Below are 26,000 nucleotides of genomic sequence, written 5' to 3'. Positions count from 1 at the left end.
AATGGTTACAATAAAACATTACTTATCATAAAAGCTATGAATGAGTATGTTTTCATGAAAAAATAAATATAATTGACGTTATCAGTGCACCTTTTATGATTATGGCTCCTCAGCATTCAGCATTATAATTGTTTTATGACATTAGATGCGAAAAAAAAAACTTCTATTGATTAAAAAAGTAGAATATAGTTAAGTGGTAACCACCAGAACCACCTCCGTATTATTTTTGATTTAAATGGTAGAAACGCAAAAGGACGACTTTTGCATTAAAACAACATGTTTTTTTGTTTATTTTTCCTTTTTTGTTTGTTTTTGCTATAATATAATGAGCTCATTTATTTTCTTTTTCTACGCATCTCTCTCTTTTAGCTTTTCTGACACGTTAATGCAACATTGATCTCCCCCACGAGCGCTTAAGTAAACCGCGCATGCGTCTCATCACCAGAATCTGCGATCGTGCAGCACTGTGGGTCCCGTTACTAAAAGGAAAATCCCAGGAAGTGTGACGGGATAAGGTGGCTGACGGACCCGGTGGGCCTGGGCGTTGTGTCAGCTGCAGACACCGGACAGCGCTGCGCTCAGACGGTTACCCACAGAGACTCCAGAGAGACTGCGCGAACTCTTGGAGCTGGCCAAGGTACGAGTCTCCGCGTCTGCTGCCGCTGGTCTCCTCCGAGGTGACAGAAAGCTGACGGTTCTGTCGGTATCTGCGACAGCCTTGATAACATCATACTTAACAGATCACACCTGTGTGTTCAAACCAGTAATATTATGTCATCACCGAGACCTGTGGCAGGGATCGATGGGACCTCTTTTATCCACTTTGGATGTCAGTGTCTTCCACTGATGTTTGAGGATGGTGGCTCAGCGCGTTCAGCACTTTTACACAATGCTGAACAAACAAACAAAGTCTCAACTTGGCACATAAAACTTTAACAGTGAACTTTACAAGAAAATGTTATTCAACGCCGTTTCACAAGTTTTTGATGATGGTCGGAAATAATTAGGCATCCATTAGATTATTTATTTAGGTTGTAAAAGCATGTTGAAAGGATGGATATCATACTCAGATATAATTAGGAAACTGTGGCTGATTCATCATTGTATATATTAGTAAATATAAAAATGTAACTTTTGATAATTAAATTCTGTATGACTCATTTTGAAAATTGTACTGTACACTCACCTCTAAAAAGTTTTCTACAGCTCTGTTCAGAGCTTTGACATCATTGCAGAGACTGCAAAAAGAACCGCTGCAGTTTCTTTTTAAGCCATAAACCAGTGAGCTTCCCAGACAGAACTAAGCATGCATTCTGCCAGTGATGGGTCGGTCGAAATGGCTCTCAGAGCCGGATCTTTGAAGTGAACAAGGTTTTTTTTTCTTTCTCCTGCCCTCTCTTTCACTTTTTTTCGCTTCACGTTGCAAATCACCCTTGTGTTTGCGCTGAGCAGAGACGGCAAACAGAGCCTTGCGTTTGCGCCCCTCCCCCCTCTGCTCAGCGCTGAGCTGAGGGGGCGGGGCGGTAGTTACACTCGCAACAGCAGTAGCACACAACAAGAGCAGGAGGGAGAGGGAAAGAAAGAGAGCCGGGATCAACAAGAGACAACACCGTCACATTGGAAAGGTACAGTAAAGAAAATGAGTGACACCAAGAAAAGAAGCAAAGTCTGGAGCCATTTCAATCTTATTGACAAAACAAAGGCAGAGTGTACAAGAAAAGGATATAATATAGAGCCGGCTCCACAAACAACATGCACAGGCACCTGAGAACTGTCCACCCATCAGTGCAATGGGAAGATAAAACGCAGTCAGTTGAGTGTGATATTAATATTTCTAAATGCCAACCTTTGCCTTAATTAAAGATCTGGGCGTTCTTTTCTTTTTGTCGCTTTTTTTTCCATATTTTAATTTATATTTGATTGTGTTGTGGTTTGCAGTGTTTTGTGTTGTTTCACTTTAAATTTGTTTAACAGGAAAAAGCTGAAAATTTAAGTAGTTAAAAGTTAAAATGTATGAAATGTAAATAGTTGGTTTGTGTATTTTATAATTTATTTATTACATTTTATGTGGAGTATATTTACAGTGGCCCCTAGAGACAAAGCACGTACAAACTCCAAAACGTACAAACTCCAAAACACAACGGAAGTGCTCCAGGATGCTAGGGGCCGTGTTGAGCTTTTACCTAGTGGCTACACAAGCCAGGAAGTACCAACAATTGGATTGGGTGTGTGGTAGTAACAGGTAAATGAGGGTTTTTTTTAAAAATTATTTTAATATATATATATGAGTGTTTGTGTATTAATACAAAAACAATAGACATATGAATTCGATTGTGTAATTTAAGTGATCTAGTAGCTCTGTTTTGGAAGTTTAGTTAATGCTAGAAATGTGTTTTGGAGTTTGTACATGTTTCGTCTCTAGGGGCCCCCATAAAAATTTATGTATAAACATGCATAAAGAAAACCACGTTTTTTTACATTACTAATTCCTTTTGTGCATAATTTTATGTTGTTGTTGATAATTAATTAATTAAAGCAACAAAACAACCTGAAGAGCCGGTTGGGAGCCGAAAGAGCCGGCTGTTTTTAGTGAGCCGAGCTGAAAGAGCCGGTTCTCTAAAAAGAGCCGGAAATCCCATCACTACATTCTACTGGTGGTGGTCAGAGGGCCCGGTGGCGCCAGTGTCCGGCAGCCTCGCCTCTGTCAGTGCGCCCCAGGGCAGCTGTGGCTACAATGTAGCTTGCCATCACCAGTGTGTGAATGTGTGTGTGAATGGGTGGATGACTGAATGTAGTATAAAGCGCTTTGGGGTCCTTAGGGACTAGTAAAGCGCTATACAAATGCAGGCCATTCTTGATCTCCATCACACATGATACAAAAAATATAATTTGAGCAATTAACCATTCAATATTTCCTTTTTTCCTGTTTCCTTTAAATATGGATTTTTAAATATGTAACTTAGATATATTTCATGTTTATGTGTGATTGAAATTGAAATACAGCATGCAGGTGCATTGGATTGTGTGGTTTTTATTTAAATTCAGATGTGTTAGGGTTAGGGACCTGAAGGGATGGACATGATCAGCAACAACACTCAGGTTGGCTGTGATGTTTATGCTCAGTTGGTCAGTGTGCCAGTCTACTTCAACATTTGATAGGTTTTGCTTTCATAGATCAGGGCTCTAGACTACCTTTGTGCCATTGGTGCGCCTAACTTTTTTTCTTAGGTGCACCAGCACAAAAGTTAGGTGCACCCAAATTTTTCAACCACATCGCTTAACACCGCAGTTTTACATGTGCACTTTTTGGGGTGGAAATTTGCTGTCCATACAGCCAATATTGATTTGTAAATGATTAACTAACAATCTTGTCAACACAAAGTTCTTCATTGGGGCGCGACCGTGGCTCAGGGGGTTGGGAAGCTCATCTTGTAACTGGAAGGTTGCTGGTTTGATCCCCAGCTCTGTCTGTCTTGGTCTTTGTGTCCTTGGGCAAGACACTTCACTTACTGCCTACTGGTGATGGCCAGATGGGCCGATGGCGCAATATGGCAGCCTCGCTTCTGTCAGTCTGCCCCAGAGCAGCTGTGGCTACAACTGTAGCTGCCTCCACCAGTGTGTGAATGTGAGAGTGAATGAATAGTGGCATTGTAAAGCGCTTTGAGGGTCTCAAAAAGCGCCATAAAAATACAGTCTATTATTATTTATTTGGAGCACAGTTCTACAAGAAAGATAAGTTACTGAAAAAGTGCTTAAAGTGCGTTGGCACTCTTTGGTAATATTGTAAGCAATGTTAAACTTAATCATCACATCGGCTCCTCTGACGACCTGTTTGCTGCTGCCTGCTGCTGAAAGGCCGTGGGCAGAGGGGACACTTGGGCAGTGCATTTATCACAGCATGTAATGTGTTTTCTGGATACGCTGTGCTTTTTCAGCGTTTCAGTTTAAAACGTATTAGCACCAGTCACAAATGCAGTATTGCCGGCCGCGGTCTGTCCACACCCACAGCAGTAAATGCAGTGCATCATGTTGTCAGCTTTACTGTATCTTAGCCAGGGAAACTGGTCAAGCCGCTCTCTTCCAAATGTATACACTTTCCTTCTTTTACTTTCAGTGGGCTCTGGCTCGGAGTCGATCGTATGTGGCTCATTATGTGATGCTGTCTCCGAACCAGTGTTAGACATAACCTGAGAGGTTGATGGCTGTGTGTCAGAGCCATGAATCAGGCCTTAACAAAAAAGTTATCAATCGTTCTTTTCACCTTTTCTCGTTACCCACAGCTACATCTTCTTCTGTCAGCCACTAGGGCTGGGTATCATCGCTGATTTCTATAATCCATTCACTTCAATTCAGTTTTGACTCAGACAGTCAGAAATATCATCATTCTGATCATTTATCAGTACTGACGCTGTGAGACTTCATCAGAGGTGTGAGCATCACAGCAGAGGTCTTTGTGTCAAAGTAACTGTGAATAAAACAGAAAAACAAGAAGCAGATTTTCCTGTTCTGGCTTTTTATAGCAGATGACCTTAAAAATATTCTGCAGTAGAACAAAAACAAAGAAAACCATGAATCAACGTATGAACATTACCTGATGCTGCTGAAGTGAAGCAAAGTTACAGAGGTTTGATTACAGACACAGCTGAGTGTTTTGCAAATTGTCATCATTTTAAAAAGTTTACGTTTCTTCAGTATTGAACAGCAGACTGGTGCGCAATAAGAAAACAAATAATGCAGAAAACAGATTCGAGAAACTGTTCTTGAAGTACATTTTGGCGTGAGCCGTTGACCTTCAGCCCCGACGGCGTGTCTGTGTACGAGAAAGCTGACATCTCACTGACGCGTCAGGTCCACGCTGTGTGTTCACGTCTTTGTCTGGAATCCGTGTACCTGCTCTCATTTACTGTTTTAGCTGTTTGGTGGCTGTTGAAATCGTTTTGTGAGCTTCTGGCGTTTCTGGCAAAATACATTTATATTTAAAAATCGATTCAGGATTTAATGAATCAATATCACATCATTCAAGCTAAAATCCATTTTAATCGGAAAATCGATTGTTGAAACCCCCCCCCCGTGCTCACCTCTTTCTATCCGCCTGCACTTTCAAACATACATCGACATCGACAGGAATGTCTGGACCACAGCCAATCAGAGAGGTCCCACCCCTGACTGTCTCTGATTGGTTTAGATCACGATAGGGGCATAATGTGTGTCAGTTGTTGACCACATGGAGGCTTTCCGAGTTGCGGACACTTTTTGTTATCTCTAACGGCTGGTCACACCAGTGCCACCTAGGATTTTTTTTAGTCGCACCACTGAGAAATTAGGTCGTATTTTCAACGCAATTTTGGTCGCACTCTAGAGCCCTGATAGATGCTCTTTTGTACACTTGGGTCGTATGAAGTGGTTCTTTGACTTCATGGTCCTTCCTGTTAGCTTGAAGCAGTCTAGTCTTTCTGCTTTGACATTTTGAATTTTTGCCCAGAGAACTACCACTGTTGGTTTTTTATGAGAGAAGACACATATGCTCAATGTTATCATCAATTTATTCATAGATTTATTATCAAACTGTTAGAAATTAGTTTTACATGGCACCTCGGACCTCTGTGGCTCAGAGACAAAGACTGCTGCACCCAGGCAACCGAACGTTAACATGATTGATTGAAAGGGTGGCCTTAGGTCTGAGCTCACGTGTCTTCCTCTGCACCTCAGTTGACATCTCCTTATATAGAGATCAGCCTTTTGAAGGCAACACTCCCATTTCTATTAAAGTTTTAAGTCAGCCTTGAAGTTTTGTAACTTGGTGCCATCTCTAGAGCAGGCAGACCTCAGAGACTTCTCTCTGTTTGTGTCTGGAAGTATCTGTGTGTAGCAGTCTAAATCATGTTATCAATCTCCGGCTCTCTTCCAAAATTTGCCCCTCTGAAAAACTAGTTCATGCATTTATTACTTCCAGGCTGGACGACTGTAATTCATTATTATCAGGATGTCCAAAAAACTCACTGAAAAGCCTTCAGCTAATCCAAAATGCTGCAGCAAGAGTCCTGACAGGGACTAGAAAGAGAGAGCAGATTTCTCCTGTTTTGGCTTCCCTTCATTGGCTTCCTGTTAAATCCAGAATTCAAAATCCTGCTCCTCACATACAAGGTCCTAAATAATCAGGCCCCATCTTATCTTAATGACCTTGTAGTACCATATCACCCTATTAGAGCACTTCGCTCTCGCTCTGCAGGCCTACTTGTTGTTCCTAGAGTATTTAAAAGTAGAATGGGAGACAGACACTATCTCTACTTTTAAGATTAGGCTTCAAACTTTCCTTTTTGCTAAAGCATATAGTTAGGGCTGGACCAGGTGACCCTGAATCCTCCCTTAGTTATGCTGCAATAGACGTAGGCTGCCGGGGGATTCCCATGATGCATTGAGTTTTTCCTTTCCAGTGACCTTTCTCACTCACTATGTGTTAACAGACTTCTCTGCATTGAATCATATCTGTTATTAACCTCTGTCTCTCTTCCACAGCATGTCTTTATCCTGTCTTCCTTCTCTCACCCCAACCAATCGCAGCAGATGGCCCCGCCCCTCCCTGAGCCTGGTTCTGCTGGAAGTTTCTTCCTGTTAAAAGGGAGTTTTTCCTTCCCACTGTTGCCAAAGTGCTGCTCATAGGGGGTCATATGATTGTTGGGTTTTTCTCTGTATATATCATTGTAGGATCTACTGTACAATATAAAGCACCTTGAGGCGACTGTTGTTGTGATTTGGGGCTGTATAAATAACATTGAATTGAATTAAATCCAAAACCAGACTACAGTGCACATCTGTGTACAACACAGGACAAAACACAGACACACAAATTATTGTTAGGATGCCTGGGTCGTTGACCCAGGGTATTTGAGTTTATTATATTATTTACACTTTTTAGTCTTTGGTTTCTTTGAGTTCTGTCTTATGGTTTATGTCCCTGTCTTCTTTAGTTGTTCTGTCTCCCCTATCACCTGTATCCCCTTGTCTAGTTCGCGTCTCTGTGTATCCTTAGTTCCTATATCCCCGTGTTCAGTCAGTGTTTGTGTCTGCCCTGGTCCCACGTCTCTGTTCCCTCTGTAGTGCCTGCATGTGAGTCTGTGTTATGTGTTTCCTGTTTTACTTTGAAGGTCTCTGTCTTATCTCAGTGTGTTCAGTTTACGCTTCCTTTTGTCTCGTCAGTTCTGATTTGCCCCAGCTGTGTTTCCCTCCTGTTACCCCATTCCCTGATTGCTCCCTCTGTGTACTTAAGCCCTGTGTTTCTCTATGTCGGTGTCGCGATCTACCGTTTATTTTGCTGTGTGTTTTGCCCATCCACCGGTGTTAGTTTATTTTGAGTTTTGTTCCAGTTATGTTATGTTTGCGTTCAGCATTAAAGCTGTTTTGGTTTAAGTTCTGTCTCCGGAGTCTGCACCTTGGGTCCTATCCCTGTCCGCACACAGCCATCACCTAACAATTATGAGGTATATAGCCTTTACAATAAAAATAAATTCTAACATCAGTCAGTTAATATTCTCTCTGCCCAAATGCAAAAATACAAATAAGTTGCTGCCTTGTGATTGGCTGATTAATTTGTGCTAATGAGATGTTCACAGGTATACCTAATGAACTGGACAGTGAATGTGTTACATGAAATGTTTCATTTAGAGATGCTGAGCTCTGTCACTGAGGAGGTCCCTACATGAGGGGTGCTGATACCCGGGAGGTCAGTTTGCTCACCAGCTGCTGAGCTTAAGTGAACAATCAGCATTTGGACGTAACTCTTCCAGATGTGCCAAGCTCAGGTGAAGAGCACAGGAAATGGTGTCCTCTGTGGAGAGGTTTGGCCAGTAAGCAAACTTGAATGCGATGAATACATGATGCAGCAAAAGGGATGCTGTGGTCCTTTGCCAGCCTCTCGAAGCACTTCTTCAGGGTGGTAGTCATTACCAAATGTAATGGTGGATTTTTGGGGCAGCTTGAATCAGTGGCAGACTTGAAACACGATGAAACAACATCCTACTCCAGCATGGTGTCCAAAAGGACGTGTGCTGTTGGTGCCTGCGGAACAGTCAGTCTCCTCTGGCTTTTACAGACATCAGCCCGGGTGAAGATCGCCTCTTATTGCAGGGGTGTTCTCATTTATTGCAAATCTGGTGAAGTCAAGTCTAATTTTTTTTAAAGTATATTTAAAAACAACAAGAGTTGACCAAAGTCCTGTGCAACTAAAAAGAATAACACATAGCAGGGGAGCGTAAATAAAAAAGGCAAAGTCAGCAAACTTCAGAAAGGTAATCAGGTGTTTAATTTTAATGACTCAAAAGAGTTTAGAGAAGCTAGAACGGGGTATAAATGGTCTTTTTATGTGCGCCTGTCACATTTCAGACAGGTCAAGAATGCGGAGCCTGTCCAATTCCAAAAGAAAGGCTATTGCAATAATCAAGCTTGGGTGAAATGAAGGCATGAATTACTTTCTCGACGTCAGCAGATGAGAGAGCGTTCTTAGTCTTTGCGAGGACCCTCATAGAAAGACAATGTCTGCCTGTCATTTTAAGCCTTTTTTCCTTTGGAACCAGCTCCACATACGTGGAGCTTCACTGAAGCTGTCTGCATGTGTGCCTGTGGGTCTTGTAACCTTTGAAACAGTAATATTTCAAAAAAGTTAGCACAGGTTTACTTTACTGCATTTAATGGAACTGAAACTAATTGCTGTAGTTTTGGAAACATTCTTGTTGTCTTGATGGCAAAGTTTTGGGCTTTCACCAATCATATTGCAAATTTCACTCTGAAATGCTTTTATCTAGTTCCCAGATACTTTCTCACAGTGGTCAGGTTTCTCCATGGAGTACAGCTGCTCCAGGCTTTAGAACTGTAGATGCAATATGTTGAAATGTTTCTGAAGCTTTGTAATGAAAAAAATTTGAATCATTTCTTCTCTGATCTCGTTTGTCTCTCTTTAGCTGCCCTGGTAAGAAGAGAAGTCAACATGCCTTCAAAACCACCAAGTAGAAAAGAGCGAAAGAAGTGGTTCACCTCTCTGACGGGGGAGGTAAGACGTGTTTCATGAGGTACGAGTAGATGGGATTGATGGATACTTTCAGTTGCATCAGAAAACTTTGTTTTAAGTGTTGTCCTATTAAAACAATGAGACTACTCTAACTAGTTTGAGTGCGTGTTGTTCACAATCTCACCAGTGTATGTATGTATGTATCTATCTATCTATCTATCTATCTATCTATCTATCTATCTATCTATCTATCTATCTATCTATCTATCTATCTATCTATCTATCTATCTATCTATCTATCTATCTATCTATCTTTCTTTCTTTCTTTCTTTCTTTCTTTCTTTCTTTCTTTCTTTCTTTCTTTCTTTCTTTCTTTCTTTCTTTCTTTCTTTCTTTCTTTCTTTCTTTCTTTCAACGATACCTGAGTCAAATTACTGGAGAGTTGTGAATCAGTATGTCTGGCTTGGTTGCTTTATTATGGCTATTCAGTACTGAGACTTTGTACCTTTCTAACACAATCCAAAGATGATCTTTGCATTTCACTCAGATTGGAAGTAACAACTTTCATGATCTGCAGCTTTTGTTGATACTGTTGTAGCTACAGTGCTCCTTTTGTGCCAGGTGTGGGTCTTTGGTGTTACAGAATAGTGTTCTGTCACCCTCTGGTGGCAACAGAATCAGATCACACATCTCAGCAATTCGGCAACTGATAGTCTTTGTGAATTTGTATAGAGCTTACTCGTTTGCTTTTATCGGTGTGTTGGGACTCCTTTCAGTAAAACAGAACCCTGTGATTAACTTTGAACAGATTTAGCAGCTTTGATCAGACATTTCTATTTCTTTTTATTTTATTTTATTTTTTTGCTGTGGAAGAAGTAGTATAGTGAGTTACTTGTACTGGTCATGGACTTATTTAATTATTATAGTTATAATTATAATCTAATAATAATTACAATTATATAATTATAGTATAATTATAATTATATTAATTATAATACAATATAAGGCAGCACGGTGGCGCGGTGGTTAGCACTGTTGCCGCACAGCAAGAAGGTCCTGAGTTCAATTCCACCATCAGGCCGGGGTCTTTCTGTGTGGAGTTTGCATGTTCTCCCCGTGTCTGCGTGGGTTCCCTCCGGGTACTCCGGCTTCCTCCCACCGTCCAAAGACGTGCAGCTTGTGGGGATAGGTTAATTGGATAATCCAAATTGTCACTGGGTGTGAATGTGCGAATGAATGTGAGTGTGAATGGTTGTCTGTCTCTGTGTGTTGGCCCTGCGACAGACTGGCGACCTGTCCAGGGTGTACCCGCCTCTCGCCCTATGACAGCTGGGATAGGCTCCAGCGCCCCTGAAAAGGATAAGCAGAAGTGAAGCGAATGGATAATATATATATAATATTATTTTTAAGTTTCTGCTTTTGAAGGCAGATAGTAATTAACACAGGTGCGTAAGCCGTGAAACATCTGCTGTCTGAACAGAGAGAACTGTACAGAATAAAGAAAGTGAATACTGCTAACATTTGTATACACAGCAGTCCCTCGCTATAACGCGGTTCACTTTTCGCAGCCTCACTGTTTCGCGGATTTGTTTTCTCTGATATTTTGCATGATTTTTTTCTTACAGTGCATTGTGTTCTGCATCCTGATTGGCTGTAGACCGTTGTCAGTTAATCTTGTGTCTCCTGTAACAGTCAGATAAGTCAAACTTTACTCAACTCATTCTTCTTGCTTCCTCTACTCCCGTACCATTGATTCATTAATGCTGAATTCTCTGGCAGCTGCTCTATTCCCATGTTCTGGACCTGAAAACAGGGTTTGATCTTTGGTTTCTATAATACTGGACTTATTTTTCTACAAAGGTTTGAACTTTGAAAGTTTAAACAAGAGAGAAAAGTGTGAAAATGTTCATGCCTGTCTGAGAAAAGTGTATAGAGTGTGTAGTGAGGGGTTTCACAGCCGTAAAACATCTATAATAATTGTAAAAAATAAAGTTGGCTACTTCGTGGATTTCACCTATTTTTAGAATGTAACCCCCGCGATAAACGAGGGACTGCTGTACTTATAAATGTTAGAAGTATACTTAACATTTATATACTTATACTTACTAGGAAAGCTTACTGACCATTAAAGCATCAAATAAAAAGTATAGACCCAGAAAGAACTATGCCCATATCTCTTCTGCTTCCTGAACTCCACAAAGGATGTCATCACTACTCATTGTCCATAACTGGGTGTAAAACAGCAACAATCGAACGTATTGGCCTTTCACTGTGTGGTCTTGTTTAGCTGCTCTCTCTGATGTGAAGTGTTGAAAGGAAGGTGGACAATGATGTCATCATTGAATTTTACAGCATTGGAAAGTGGAAGTGATGTAAAAGAATAGTCTGACAGCCAAACACGTGGGAAAGCAGACAGATGAGTGAAGAAAGTGAACATGATTTGCTGATATACAAAATTCAATTATGCTTTTTGCCAACTGGACTCTGATGGCCCCTCACAGCAGAATGAAATCCAAGCAGTGATAGAAATTACAGCAGAAGAAAAGAAACCGCAGTCTTGCTGTTGTAGGAAGTTCCTTCCTGTTAAAGAACAGATGTATGTTAGCAGCAGCATCGCAGAGGCACACGGTCAGACATAACATGAATAAACATGCATCATGATGAGTTAGAAAACTTAGGGAGGGCTCTGGATAGCAAAGGCATAAAGCAAAGCAGAGCCTGAGCCTGCAGTACAGCTCAGGGGCCACTTCAGGGCAGGAGAGAGCAGAGTCTAAGATAAGGCAGATACAGAGCCTGTGATAAGGCAAGGTGTAGGCGAAGGACAGGACATGAGAAAGCCTGCATTACAGCTCAAGGATGCTGATGGATTCCTGACTGAACATAATCTTTACACTAGATTAGCATAGTGCAGATTAGCAATTGGAGTTTAAAAAGAAGTCAAGGAATCAATTTATAGACCAAAATGTATTCAGACTTTTCACTCATCAAAGTAGCCACGGGATATAACAGCTGGACACATCTGTAGTCGTGGCTCATCATCAAAACACTCCACAAATCCTGCCAGTGATTCACTTCCTTATAAACCATTGAATCAGGTACTTTCCATAGTGATTCCCAGTATATTACACAGAAATAAGTTTTCTATTTTTTCATTTGGCTTTTGCTTTGCTCCTGATAAATTGTTTTCAAATATTGTGTATCCAAACTGTGGACATTCCCTTTTTAAGCTTTTGTGAAACAATAAAGGTAAAAACCTGCGTATTATTATTATTACATTATTATGAGGCCACACATAAAAAACAACACATGCAGAAGAAAAACATTGACAATCAATACAATCAATATGCACATTAAGAGACACAACACTCAAAACACAGACAGACAGCACAGCAGATACAGACTGCATGGCTACAGTTTGATTTTATGTACACTGCCAAACGTTTTAGGACGCCCCATTTTTTCCAGTTTTTTATTGAAAATTATGCAGTTTAGTGTCTCATTAAGTTTTGTTTCCTTGTGCTTATTAGTTTTTTCTAAACACTGTATAATTTCCTGTTTTAGGATTTGTGTCTAGTTATAGAGGATCATATTAGTTCTCTTTAGTGTTGTAGTGTTCCTGAGACCTGAACCTCCTGAACCTCCTGAGACCTGAACTCTTTCATGGCATGCTTTTCTAATTTCTCTTCACTACTTGGGCTGACTGGGGCCTGATGAATGTAAAAACAAAACATTACCTGATTTTTGTTTCTGAGAAAAATGAGATCCACATATGAGGACATTTGCTGTAAATTTTGATAGAGCAGTGGCAGCATAACGTCCTCGTAAGTGGATATCAGGCCCTTGTAGAGCACAATGTAGTACTTTGGTCCTTCCCAATGAATCATTCAACTCAGCAAAATGAGCAGAAAAAGCCAAGAACTCTAAAACTTGGGCGGAGTTTGATCCTTCTTCATGTCTCTGCTGGAATTTCCAATGGTGGACGTCTTGTGAACTGCTCGTTCCCAGAAGACGAAGCGAACGACACAGAACGTCTCCAGAAATTCCCAGTTTATGCTCTGATCTTAAAAGACGCTGATATCTACCCAGACCACATTATCCTCTCCATCACCGAACGTTCAGCTAATTTACGGTATTTAAGTTCAGCTTTTAATTTTATGCTATTTTACTTCAGTTGGATTTGTCTTTAGCAAATTCTCACAAGAGCACTCATCTTAGCACAATCCCTTTTAAAGCAGTTAAAGCAATACGTTTTCTTTAAAACTCTGTGTTAGTTAATCACAGTTTACTCAATGCAGTCGTCGTTTTACTAAAGTCAGAGGTCAGAGTGTCCTGTGCATCGCCTCGCAGCATCACAACTCTCAAGTTTCAGTTAGGCCTGTCTTTAGAATCGTTATTACATTTTTGCATTGCTCAACTTAAACACAATTATATCTACCTGAGTATATTCTGATTGGCACTAAGTATAGTAAACTGTCAGCAAAACCACATGTGAATCATAATCGTGTTTAACCATTACAACATTTAAAACTACTGACAGGTTGGTTGCACAGTTCTGATCTTCTTACTCCCAGAGATGAATATAAAGGTCAGTGATCGATCATGTCCACACCTCAAAATCCAAACATTTTTACTACTCAAATTACATTTGATTATATCCTTGATTAACAATAAAGAATAAAGTTACTATTAGCAAAAGCACACACAGACAAGAGTGCTTTAACACTTTATAAATCACATATAACACTCGATGGTGAGTCTTATATGATCCACGAGTGTTTGTTGCCTCCATCATGATGGTGTTTTTCTCCTGCTCTGCATCAGGTTTTTAAAGATGACAGATATTTAGTTTGGCTCGTTCAAAGTGGAGATGAGCTCTTTTGTCCAGGAGCGTCTGAGAAAAATAACAATCTTGGCTGATTACAGTTATTTTTTAAAGCCACTACATAATCATAACAATTACACGACTCCCCCCTTACTGAACGGTGTTGCTGATAAGTCTCCGTTTTCTCCTTTTGTTAGCTGTTGAATTTTAAAGTTTAGCTGAACAGTTCTGTAAAACAAAAATGCATTCATGTGTTATATGTCATTTTTTATTCATCATATAATTATAAACAGATAAAACACTGACACACCTGTGCTGTTACATGTTGCTACAGCAGACTCCTGTGAAGAAGGCGCCTCCTGTGACTCATAAAGCCAGTGATTTGCACTCTTTCACTAAAGTTCTGAATCTTTCTTTCAGCAGCGCCGACAGGAAGTGACCTGCCATATGTGCCACAGAGAGCATCTGCATCCCTCCAGATGGAGACTCTGCATCATGCACCTTCTTCTCATTCACTTCTATTCATCTCCTCATTTCCCTGAGCACTCATATGACGTCCATGGCCCCTCCCTGCGCATAATCCCGTCTCTCCGTTCTCTCCAGCTGATCCTTTCTCTGCTGCTAAACACACGTCCGGGTTTACGCACACATATGGTTTACACACACACACACCCACACACACACGCACACACATACGCACACCCACACACACACACACACACACGTGGATCACGTCAAGCTTTTAGCCAAGCCTTCTCAGCTCTTACGCGCAGACACACCCTCACACACGTCGCTCGCCCCCACACCTCCCCTTCTGTCTCAGTCAGTGTGCAGCGGCAGCAGCGGAGGGTGGAGGACGTGCTGAACGCAGTCACGGAGGCTTCTGGCGCACAGCCGAGCCGTCATGAGCCGCTCAGCGGAAGTGGACGCCGCTGCGGAGGAGGAGGGGGCTGAATAGAAGAGAGAGAGAGACTGTGTTCTAATTAAATGTCTCACGCTCTCCGTGTGCATCATGCTGTATTTCCAGCTGGTGATCATGGCCGGGACCGTCATGTTGGCCTACTACTTCGAATACACCGACACCTTCACCGTGCACGTGCAGGGCTTCTTCTGCTACGACACCACGTACACCAAACCGTACCTGGGGCCGGAGGACAGCAGCGCCGTCCCACCCGTGCTGCTGTACGCCGCGGTGGCCGGGCTGCCCACGCTGCTGGTGAGTGCACACCTGACCTGGCCGCATCAAGCCTCACTGACACTGATTGTGCTGTCACACTGTCGACGGCTGGCTGCTGCTGTGCTGCTGTAGCTGTACGCTGGAGTCATGCAGTGCAGGATGAAATGCATCAGTGCCGTTTGTTTCTCTGTGGCTGGAGCAGAATAAGAGCCTTTAGAAAGTCACTCTAGCTTATGGGACTTTCAAGATAATCAAGGATTATTAGAATATACACTAATGAGATCTGCCCACTAACGCACACTGATCAGTCTGATTCAGTATTCGTAGTATTCACAGAACGAGATGTAACAAGTTTTTGGTGTTTTCAGCTTCCATGTAGCATGCACCGTCTACAGCTTCATCTTTAGTGCAAATTATAACACAAAATGTGAAAGAAGCGGTTCCCCAAATCATAAAATGCAGCATTTGAGTCATTGTTTTCCATCACTCCAGACTGAAGATTCTTTCATGTTTATTACATCTCATCATAGAATGAATGACCATCGGGCCACCTTTTCTCAGCGTGGGTATTTTATTTATTTACAAATTTAAATGGTGTTATTAATTAGAAGAAAGAAAGCAAACAAAACATTGAACATCATGAAGGTTAGAAATGTTATAACACTCACACCAAGGACAAACGCTCAGTGTTGTGTGTGGACCCGACTTTGATGTTTATGGTGCCGATTTTTTTATCTTACCGTTGCTACTTTTGACTGTTTCAGCCACGTCTGCTGGGATGTCTGAAATAAGCAAAAGCTAAAGCGTAATAAAGAAGCTGAAGTGAGAAATCCCTGTGGAGTCAACAGACTCAAATATAGCAGTTGCTGCAGTTCCTCTCTACCCGCATCACAACCATCAGTGTGATGAACTCTTATCAGCTTATAGCGTTATGTTAGCGTACCTCTTTGGCTGCTGCATGCTCAGCTAGATTGACACTGTAACTCTGTAGTGTACTGACCGCTGATGCTGGAACTGAGGTTGGTAAAAAAAAAGACAAAAAAGCTCACCCTGTGAATAACATAGTAAATATAAATAGTTATTTGTTATCTTATGTGCAGAACTTTGTGATTCTGTGTAGAAAGGTGCTATATAAATGAAATTGCATTTATTATTATTTATTTATAGTTTACACAGTCATTTTATCTGTCTTTGAATTACAGACTGGTGTAGCTTTAAGACTAATCTGCTTGATGTTCACTGAGATACAGTATATAACAACATCATAGATGATTATCCCTGTCAGAACTCAGTCAGAAAGTTAAAAGGTGACAATTTTGCGGGTTTATTAAACCTGGGAATCATCTGGGAGAGAAGGAGATGATACATACTTCACTCTTTGATGCTCTCACGTCTCAGATGCAGCTCCTGCAGCTTCCTGCTTGATCTTAACCTTTCCTTAGTATCTGACTCACAGTACACTCTACCGTGCTTCCTGGCTAATGTCCAACGGCTCTCTCATCAGCTTTTCCAATTACAAGCCGACTGTGCACTGAAGTTCAAATGCAAGCCTGAGCAGTGCAGTGCAGCTTGAATGTTAAGTGCAGTTATTACTGCTGCAGTCGCTGACAGTGCAGGCTGAGCTTACATAGCTCGATACACGCAGGACTGTCTGCAAGCCCCGAACTCTGCTTCAGCTGCTAGCCTACACACACACACACACACACGCACGCACACACACACACACACACACACACACACACACACGCACACACAGACACACACACACACACACGCACACACAGACACACACGCACACACACACACACACACACAGACACACACACGCACACACGCACACACAGACACACACACACACGCACACACACACACACACACACACACACAGACACGCACACACACACACACACACACGCACACACACACACGCACACACAGACACACACACGCACACACACACGCACACAAAATGTTTAAAAGGAGTCTGTGATTTTCTGCTATAAAATGTGTGTGTATACAGTGGGGCAAAAAAGTATTTAGTCAGCCACCGATTGTGCAAGTTCCCCCACCTAAAATGATGACAGAGGTCAGTAATTTGCACCAGAGGTACACTTCAACTGTGAGAGACAGAATGTGAAAAAAAAAATCCATGAATCCACATGGTAGGATTTGTAAAGAATTTATTCGTAAATCAGGGTGGAAAATAAGTATTTGGTCAATAACAAAAATACAACTCAATACTTTGTAACATAACCTTTGTTGGCAATAACAGAGGTCAAACGTTTACTATAGGTCTTTACCAGGTTTGCACACACAGTAGCTGGTATTTTGGCCCATTCCTCCATGCAGATCTTCTCGAGAGCAGTGATGTTTTGGGGCTGTCGCCGAGCAACACGGACTTTCAACTCCCGCCACAGATTTTCTATGGGGTTGAGGTCTGGAGACTGGCTAGGCCACTCCAGGACTTTCAAATGCTTCTTACGGAGCCACTCCTTTGTTGCCTGGGCGGTGTGTTTTGGATCATTGTCATGTTGGAAGACCCAGCCTCGTTTCATCTTCAAAGTTCTCACTGATGGAAGGAGGTTTTGGCTCAAAATCTCACGATACATGGCCCCATTCATTCTGTCCTTAACACGGATCAGTCGTCCTGTCCCCTTGGCAGAAAAACAGCCCCATAGCATGATGTTTCCACCCCCATGCTTTACAGTAGGTATGGTGTTCTTGGGATGCAACTCAGTATTCTTCTTCCTCCAAACACGACGAGTTGAGTTTATACCAAAAAGTTCTGCTTTGGTTTCATCTGACCACATGACATTCTCCCAATCCTCTGCTGTATCATCCATGTGCTCTCTGGCAAACTTCAGACGGGCCTGGACATGCACTGGCTTCAGCAGCGGAACACGTCTGGCACTGCGGGATTTGATTCCCTGCCGTTGTAGTGTGTTACTGATGGTGACCTTTGTTACTTTGGTCCCAGCTCTCTGCAGGTCATTCACCAGGTCCCCCCGTGTGGTTCTGGGATCTTTGCTCACCGTTCTCATGATCATTTTGACCCCACGGGATGAGATCTTGCGTGGAGCCCCAGATCGAGGGAGATTATCAGTGGTCTTGTATGTCTTCCATTTTCTGATGATTGCTCCCACAGTTGATTTTTTCACACCAAGCTGCTTGCCTATTGTAGATTCACTCTTCCCAGTCTGGTGCAGGTCTACAATACTTTTCCTGGTGTCCTTCGAAAGCTCTTTGGTCTTGGCCATGGCGGAGTTTGGAGTCTGACTGTTTGAGGCTGTGGACAGGTGTCTTTTATACAGATGATGAGTTCAAACAGGTGCCATTCATACAGGTAACGAGTGGGGGACAGAAAAGCTTCTTACAGAAGACGTTACAGGTCTGTGAGAGCCAGAGATTTTCCTTGTTTGAGGTGACCAAATACTTATTTTCCACCCTAATTTACGAATAAATTCTTTACAAATCCTACCATGTGGATTCATGGATTTTTTTTCACATTCTGTCTCTCACAGTTGAAGTGTACCTCTGGTGCAAATTACTGACCTCTGTCATCATTTTAAGTGGGGGAACTTGCACAATCGGTGGCTGACTAAATACTTTTTTGCCCCACTGTATGGATAGGGATTTGTCCTGGTGTGTGGGACTCTAGCATCAGGTTTAAAAAAACACCCAGCACGCCCCTGTGGGCGGTTTATCCTTCAAGCTCGGGTCCTCTACCAGAGGCCTGGGAGCTTGAGGGTCCTGCGCAGTATCTTAGCTGTTCCCAGGACTGCGCTCTTCTGGACAGAGATCTCCGATGTTATTCCCGGGATCTGCTGGAGCCACTCGCCTAGCTTGGGAGTCACCGCACCTAGTGCTCCGATTACCACGGGGACCACCGTTACCTTCACCCTCCACATCCTCTCGAGCTCTTCTCTGAGCCCTTGGTATTTCTCCAGCTTCTCGTGTTCCTTCTTCCTGATATTGCTGTCATTCGGAACCGCTACATCGATCACTACGGCCGTCTTCTTCTGTTTGTCTACCACCACTATGTCCGGTTGGTTAGCCACCACCATTTTGTCCGTCTGTATCTGGAAGTCCCACAGGATCTTAGCTCGGTCATTCTCCACCACCCTTGGGGGCTTCTCCCATTTTGACCTCGGGACTTCCAGGTTATACTCGGCACAGATGTTCCTGTACACTATGCCGGCCACTTGGTTATGGCGTTCCATGTATGCCTTGCCTGCTAGCATCTTGCACCCTGCTGTTATGTGCTGGATTGTCTCTGGGGCATCTTTACACAGCCTGCACCTGGGGTCTTGCCTGGTGTGATAGACCCCAGCCTCTATGGATCTTGTGCTCAGAGCTTGTTCTTGTGCTGCCATGATTAGTGCCTCCATGCTGTCTTTCAGTCCAGCTTTGTCCAGCCACTGGTAGGATTTCTGGATATCAGCCACCTCCTCTATCTGCCGGTGGTACATACCGTGCAGGGGCCTGTCCTTCCATGATGGTTCCTCGTCTCCCTCCTCTTTCTTGGGTTTCTGCTGCCTGAGGTATTCACTGAGCACTCGGTCAGTTGGGGCCATCTTCCCAATGTATTCTTGGATGTTCGTTGTCTCATCCTGGACTGTGGTGCTGACACTCACCAGTCCCCGGCCCCCTTCCTTCCGCTTAGCGTACAGCCTCAGGGTGCTGGACTTGGGGTGAAACCCTCCATGCATGGTAAGGAGCTTTCTTGTCTTTATGTCAGTGGCTTCTATCTTCTCCTTTGGCCAGCCTATTACCCCAGCAGGGTACCTGATCACGGGCAGGGCGTACGTGTTGATGGCCCGGATCTTGTTCTTACCATTCAGCTGACTCCTCAGGACTTGCCTGACCCTCTGCAGGTACTTGGTGGTTGCAGCTTTTCTAGCGGCCTCTTCATGGTTCCCATTCGCCTGTGGGATCCCCAGGTACTTGTAACTGTCCTCTATGTCTGCAATGTTGCCTTCTGGTAGTTCAATCCCCTCAGTTCTGACTACCTTCCCTCTCTTTGTTACCATCCGGCTACACTTCTCCAGTCCGAACGACATTCCAATGTCATTGCTGTATAGCCTGGTAGTGTGGATCAGTGAATCGATGTCTCGTTCACTCTTGGCATACAGCTTGATGTCATCCATGTACAGGAGGTGGCTGACAACTGCTCCGTTCCGTAGTCGGTATCCGTAGCCAGTCTTGTTAATGATCTCACTGAGGGGGTTCAGGCCTATGCAGAACAGCAGTGGGGACAGAGCATCTCCTTGGTAGATCCCGCACTTGATGGTGACTTGTGCTATGGGCTTGGAGTTGGCCTCTAGTGTTGTACGCCACATCCCCATTGAGTTCCTGATGAAGGCTCTTAGGGTCCCATTGATCTTGTACAATTCTAGGCATTCCAGTATCCAGCTGTGGGGCATTGAGTCATAGGCCTTCTTGTAATCAATCCAGGCAGTGCACAGGTTGGTCAGTCTGGTCTTGCAGTCTCGGCTGATTGTTCTGTCTACCAGTAGCTGGTGTTTTGCGCCTCTGGTATTCTTGCCAATTCCTTTCTGTGTCCCGCTCATGTATTGACCCATGTGCCTGTTCATCTTAGCCGATATGATGCCTGACAGGAGCTTCCATGTAGTACTGAGGCAGGTTATTGGTCGGTAGTTGGAGGGGACCGGTCCCTTCTTGGGGTCCTTGGGGATCAGGACCGTCCGGCCTTCAGTTAGCCATTCCGGGTGTCTCTCGTTAACTAGCAGCTGGTTCATTTGTGCTGCCAGACGCTCGTGGAGTGCAGTCAGCTTCTTTAGCCAGTAGGCGTGAACCATGTCGGGCCCTGGTGCTGTCCAACTCTTCATACTGGAGACCCTTTCTTGGATATCTGCCACTGTGATGGTTACTGGACCCTGTTCAGGGAGGTCGCTGTGGTCTGCCCTCAGATCCTCTAGCCACTGAGCATTGCCGTTATGGGTTGCATCCTTCTCCCATATGCTCTTCCAGTATTGCTCCGTCTCCAGCCTTGGTGGTGCTGTTCTCTTATTGTTCCCTTGCCACTGAGAGTACACCTTTGCTGGTTCTGTGGAGAACAGCTGGTTTATTCTTCTGCCTTCTATCTCTCTGGTGTACCTCCTCAAGCGGCTGGCCAAGGCTGTGAGTCTTTGCTTGGCAGTTTCCAAGGCCTCAGGTATGGACAGCTTGCTGTATTTCTTAGGCACCTTATTTGTCGCACCTTTCTGCAACTCCGTTAGTTGGCTAACCTCCCTCCGTGCTACTTTGATCTTGCCCTCTAGCCTCCTTCTCCATGGAGGGTACTGCCCCTTGTCGCTGTTCATCTTGTAGCCAAGCATCTCACTGATCACTGCTGCCGTATTGTAGATCAGCTTGTTAGTGTCGGTAATCGTGGTTGTAGGTATTGCCCGTAGTGCTGCATTAACATCATCTAGCAGACCTTCTGAGGGTACTTCACGTAATCTTAGTAACTGGCTACGGGGGATCCAGGTTTCAAGCTTGATAGCAGCTGGATAGCGTAGTGGTTAGACTACATGCCTTTGGAACAGAGGATCGCAAGTTCGATTCCTGCCTGGGGCGTCTGTATCCAGTAAGGGTCCTAAGACATGAGCGAGACAGATAAATATGAAGGCATGCCGGCTCGGACGTCACCCGGATCAACAAGGTCCGCGTCAGGTGTTGAGGAACCAGGGCACCCTGACGAAAAGTGGGCTACTGGAACAAGAAGGCATCGGTGGGCAAGAGACGAAAACAGGGCGTTGTTGGAATGCTACTATGCAAGTAACCCCGGCGGAAGGGGCTACATGAATAGGATGAGGGACCTATGGATTCTTCGATACCCAACATCCACAATGACGGCGAAACAACTAGTAGCTCAGTGTTCCAACATTCGAAAGAAGGGACTGCTCTCACAGCTAGAGATTGACGAGGTACAACACAAATATATATATATATATATATATATGTATATATATATATATATCTGGTGTTTTACTTCTCTGGTATTCCTACCAATCCCTTTCTGTGCCCCACTCATGTATTGACTCATGTGCCTGTTCATCTTAGCTGCTATGATGCCTGACAGGAGCTTCCAAGTGGTGCTGAGGCAGGTTATTGGTCGGTACTAGGTAATTGGAGGGGACGGGTCCCTTCTACGGGTCCTTGAGGATCAGGACTGTCCGGCCTTCAGTTAGCCATTCTGGGTGTCTCTCGTCAAGTAGCAGCTGGTTCATTTGTGCTGCCAGTTGCCCTTGGAGGTGGCCAAAGCTGTGAGTTTTTGTTTGACAGTTTCCAAGGCTTCAGGTATGGACAGGTTCCTGTACTTCTTAGGCACCGTCTTTGTTGCACCTTTCTGCAGCTCCGATGGTTGTCTAGACTCCTTCCTGCTGCCTTGATCTTAGCCTCTAGTCTCCTTCTCCATGGAGGATACTCCTCTTCGTGGCTGTTTGTTCATCTTGTAGCCAAGCATCTCACTGACCACGGCTGCCGTAGGGTAGATCAGCTGATTAGTCTCAGTAATGGTCGCAGTAGGTATTGTCTGTAGTGTTTCATTCACATCCTCTACTAGATCTTCAGAGGGTACTTCATGTAATCTTGGTAATGGAGGGTGCAGGTTTCAAGCTTCATCATGAATCTGTTTTTCAGGTCAATTTTTCTCATACTCAACGACCCTTCTTCCATCGCACTTGGGGCTTGGTACCCAATCTCAGGTGGGGGTGATGATATCTCCCCCTAACCTGTCGTCCTGGCTCCCCCTTGCTGTAGCATTTGTGTTGCAACTCGTCAGTCTCTAGCTGTGAGAGCAGTTCCTTCTTCTGAATGTCTGGATGGAGGTATCAAAGACTCCATAGGTCCCACATCCTATTCATGTAACCCCTTCCCCTGGGGTTACTTGTGAGTAGCATTCCAACAACGCCCTGTTTTCATCTCTTGCCCACTTATGCATCTCCATCTTGTTCCAGTAGCCCACTTCTCATTCTTCTTAGCACTGGGACCAGGCATGTGTTCTCTCTCTGGAGGTGCAGGCTCAGGTTGTATAGGCGTAGGAGTGCTCCACACAGCTGGCTAGCACAGGCCGTCGTCGGGTCCTGCTGCTTTCCCCTCTCTGAGCCTGTCTAGCTCTCTTCTCATTTACGTGGATGTAATGTGCAGGCCAGTCTGGGTGATGGAGATGAAAAAGAAAAGGAAAAAAAAGCAACAGAAACATCAAAGACACTAAAGAACGTTACAAAGACAGAGAACTGCTACAGCAGGCTGCCACTAGAAGGAGCCATCTGTAAACCATCTTTATTTATTTATGAATTTCATTCTGTTTGGTGTCTCTAACAAGAAAAAATCTTTTCAGAAACGTATTGCATAAGTGTAGTTTTCACTCAGAGGAAGGAAACCGGTAATGTTTTTCTATATGAAGGCATTCAACTAATTGATTTTCCTCTACTTGATGCAGATAAATACTATTAATGGGTTCACAGTACATAAGGACAAGCAGATTTGTGTAATGTTAAACTTGTGTGGATGAAGATGCTTCCTCTCAAAATGCACCAGAGGAAAAACAGTCAAACAGACTGGAACCTGTTGATTGTGTCAGGCATCAGAAGAAAAAAAGAAAAGCCTCTTTGACAGATCACATGGTATTTGCAACAGCTCAGGTTGTTTATTATGACATTTCCTTTTGTGTTACTTCTCCAGAAGAGAGTAACACAAAAGGAATTTCTGGCCAGGGGAACAGAAAGAAGACAAGGCAAGGCAAGTTTATTTGTATAGCACAATTCAACAACAAGGTGATTCAAAGTGCTTTACAGAGACATTAGAAATAAAAACAAATAAAAAGCATGATTTAAAATTGATTAAAACAAGCAAACAAACAAACTAATTAACAAACAAACAAAACAGTATATAAAATCAAAACAGATAAAATCAGAACAATAGATAAAATCAGTAGTTAAATGTAAGTTTTGAAATTTAAGCTTAAAAGTGTGGATTTGGTGCTTTATTCAAATGCAGCTGAGAATAGGTGAGTCTTCAACCTGGGTTTAAATAAACTTAGTGTTTCAGCTGATCTGAGGCTTTCTGGGAGTTTGTTCCAGATATAAGGAGCATAAAAGCTGAATGCAGCTTCTCCGTGTCTGGTTCTGACTGTGGGAACTGATAAAAGACCGGATCCAGATGACCTGAGGGATCTGGAAGGTTCATACTGGGTCAGGAGGTCACTGATGTATTTTGGTCCTAAACCATTCAGAGCTTTATAGACCAGCATCAGAACTTTAAAGTGTATCCTCTGACGGACAGGCAGCCAGTGTAAAGACCTCAGAGCTGGACTGATGTGGTCCACTTTTTTGGTCTTAGTGAGGACTCGAGCAGCAGAGTTCTGAATGAGCTGTAGTTTTTTAGGTAGACCTGTAAAGATGCTGTTACAGTAATCAAGCCTACTAAAGATGAATGCATGGACTAGTTTTTCCAGGTCCTGTTGAGACATCAGATCTTTTATCCTTGAAATATTCTTGAGGTGATAGTAAGCTGATTTTGTTATTGTCTTAATGTGTTTTTCTAAGTTTAGGTCTGCATCCATCACTACACCCAAATTTCTCGCCTGGTTTGTGGTTTTTAGGTGTATAGATTGAAGTTCTCTGGTGACCTGTAATCGTTTTTTCTTTGGCGCCAAAGACTATTACCTCAGTTTGTTTTTGTTTAGCTGGAGAAAATTGTGGCACAGCCAGTCATTAATTTTCTTCAATGCATTTACCAAGAGCCTGTACAGGGCCTCGGTCTCCTGGTGACACTGTGATATATATTTGTGTGTCATCTGCATAGCTATGATAGTTTATTTTGTTGTTCTTTATAATCTGTGCCAGTGGGAGCATGTAGATGTTAAACAGAGGGGGTCCCAAGATGGAACCTTGGGGAACTCCACATGTGATACTTGTCTGCTCAGATGTGAAGTTACCTATTGTTTTCTAAGTATGTTTTGAACCAGTTTAGTACAGTTCCTGAAAGACCTGCCCAGTTCTCCAGTCGTTTGAGTAATATGTTGTGGTCAACTGAGATCCAGTAAAACTAAGACTGACATTTTTCCACTGTCTGTATTCAGACATATGTCATTAAACACTTTGGTCAGAGCAGTTTCAGTGCTGTGGTTCTGTCTAAAACCTGACTGGAAGGCATCGTAGCAATTATTCTGTTTTAAGAAGTAACTGAGCTGTTGAGAAACTGCTTTTTCAATGATCTTACTTAAAAATGGGAGATTTGAGATCGGCCTGTAGTTGTTCATTTGTGTCTTGTCAAGATTGTCCTTTTTCAGTATAGGTTTTATTACAGCAGTTTTTAGTGGTTCTGGAAATACACCTGACATTAAAGAAAAGTTGACGATCTGTAACAGGTCTGACTCTAAAGTCTTTGAGACCTTTTTGAAAAAACTTGTTGGCAGGACATCTAAACAGCAGGAGGAGGAGTTCAGTTGACCTAAGATGTCCTCCAGGTCTTTGCTGTTAATAGGATGAAACTGTTTCATGGTGTTTGAACAGTTTTTTGGTGGACACAGTACATATTCTGAATCTGCTGTTGATGTACCAATTGCTTGTCTAATTTTTTGGATTGGACAAGGACAGCAGATGATGTTACAATAAATGTTACATTTTGCAAAGCTACCAGTTTGGAAATAACATGCTTATTTGTATAATTCTGGTTCAAATCAGATGAGATTTAGTGGTTTGCAGTAGACTGGTGAGTATATACACGTGATGCTTTTCTGTACTCCCTGATCCATCATGCACACACTTGGATATGCACCCCTCTTTAAAAACACAGCATAAAAAAGATGGGCGTCACTACCATTACTTCATGAAGTGATTTCAGGATTTTGAAGCCTCTGCAGCTTCAGCTGGCACCATCCAGATTCCAGAAACATTATCCTTCCCGCAGCCCCTAGATTGCAGCAATGCAAAGAATGGATGCAAACAGGCCAAACACAGTAATTAAGTAATGTACTGTATTACTTTTAATAA

The 26,000-nt window shown here is 43.1% G+C and overlaps 1 protein-coding gene across 2 annotated transcripts in view; it reads left to right on the top strand.

The window, feature by feature from the left end:
- Nucleotides 1–1,415: 1,415 nt before the first annotated feature.
- The window catches only part of plppr5b (phospholipid phosphatase related 5b), a 126,937-nt gene continuing 102,352 nt past the window's right edge, over nt 1,416–26,000 (top strand). The window contains exons 1-3 of one of the 2 annotated variants that reach the window (XM_085418017.1): nt 1,416–1,625; nt 8,955–9,043; nt 14,247–15,039. In XM_085418017.1, the coding sequence (XP_085274143.1) occupies nt 14,836–15,039 (204 nt within the window). In that variant the 5' untranslated portion in view covers nt 1,416–1,625; nt 8,955–9,043; nt 14,247–14,835. The remainder of the gene's footprint in view (nt 1,626–8,954; nt 9,044–14,246; nt 15,040–26,000) is intronic. The other variant, XM_085418016.1, reaches the window with a different exon arrangement.

This window comes from Rhamphochromis longiceps, linkage group LG9 (assembly GCF_057381845.1).
Source record: "Rhamphochromis longiceps isolate RC_006_pf linkage group LG9, R_longiceps_female_GT1.1, whole genome shotgun sequence".
Classification (NCBI taxonomy): Eukaryota; Metazoa; Chordata; class Actinopteri; order Cichliformes; family Cichlidae; genus Rhamphochromis; species Rhamphochromis longiceps.
Note: the sequence above shows the minus strand (reverse complement) of the source record. Positions and strands in the feature narration are given on the sequence as shown.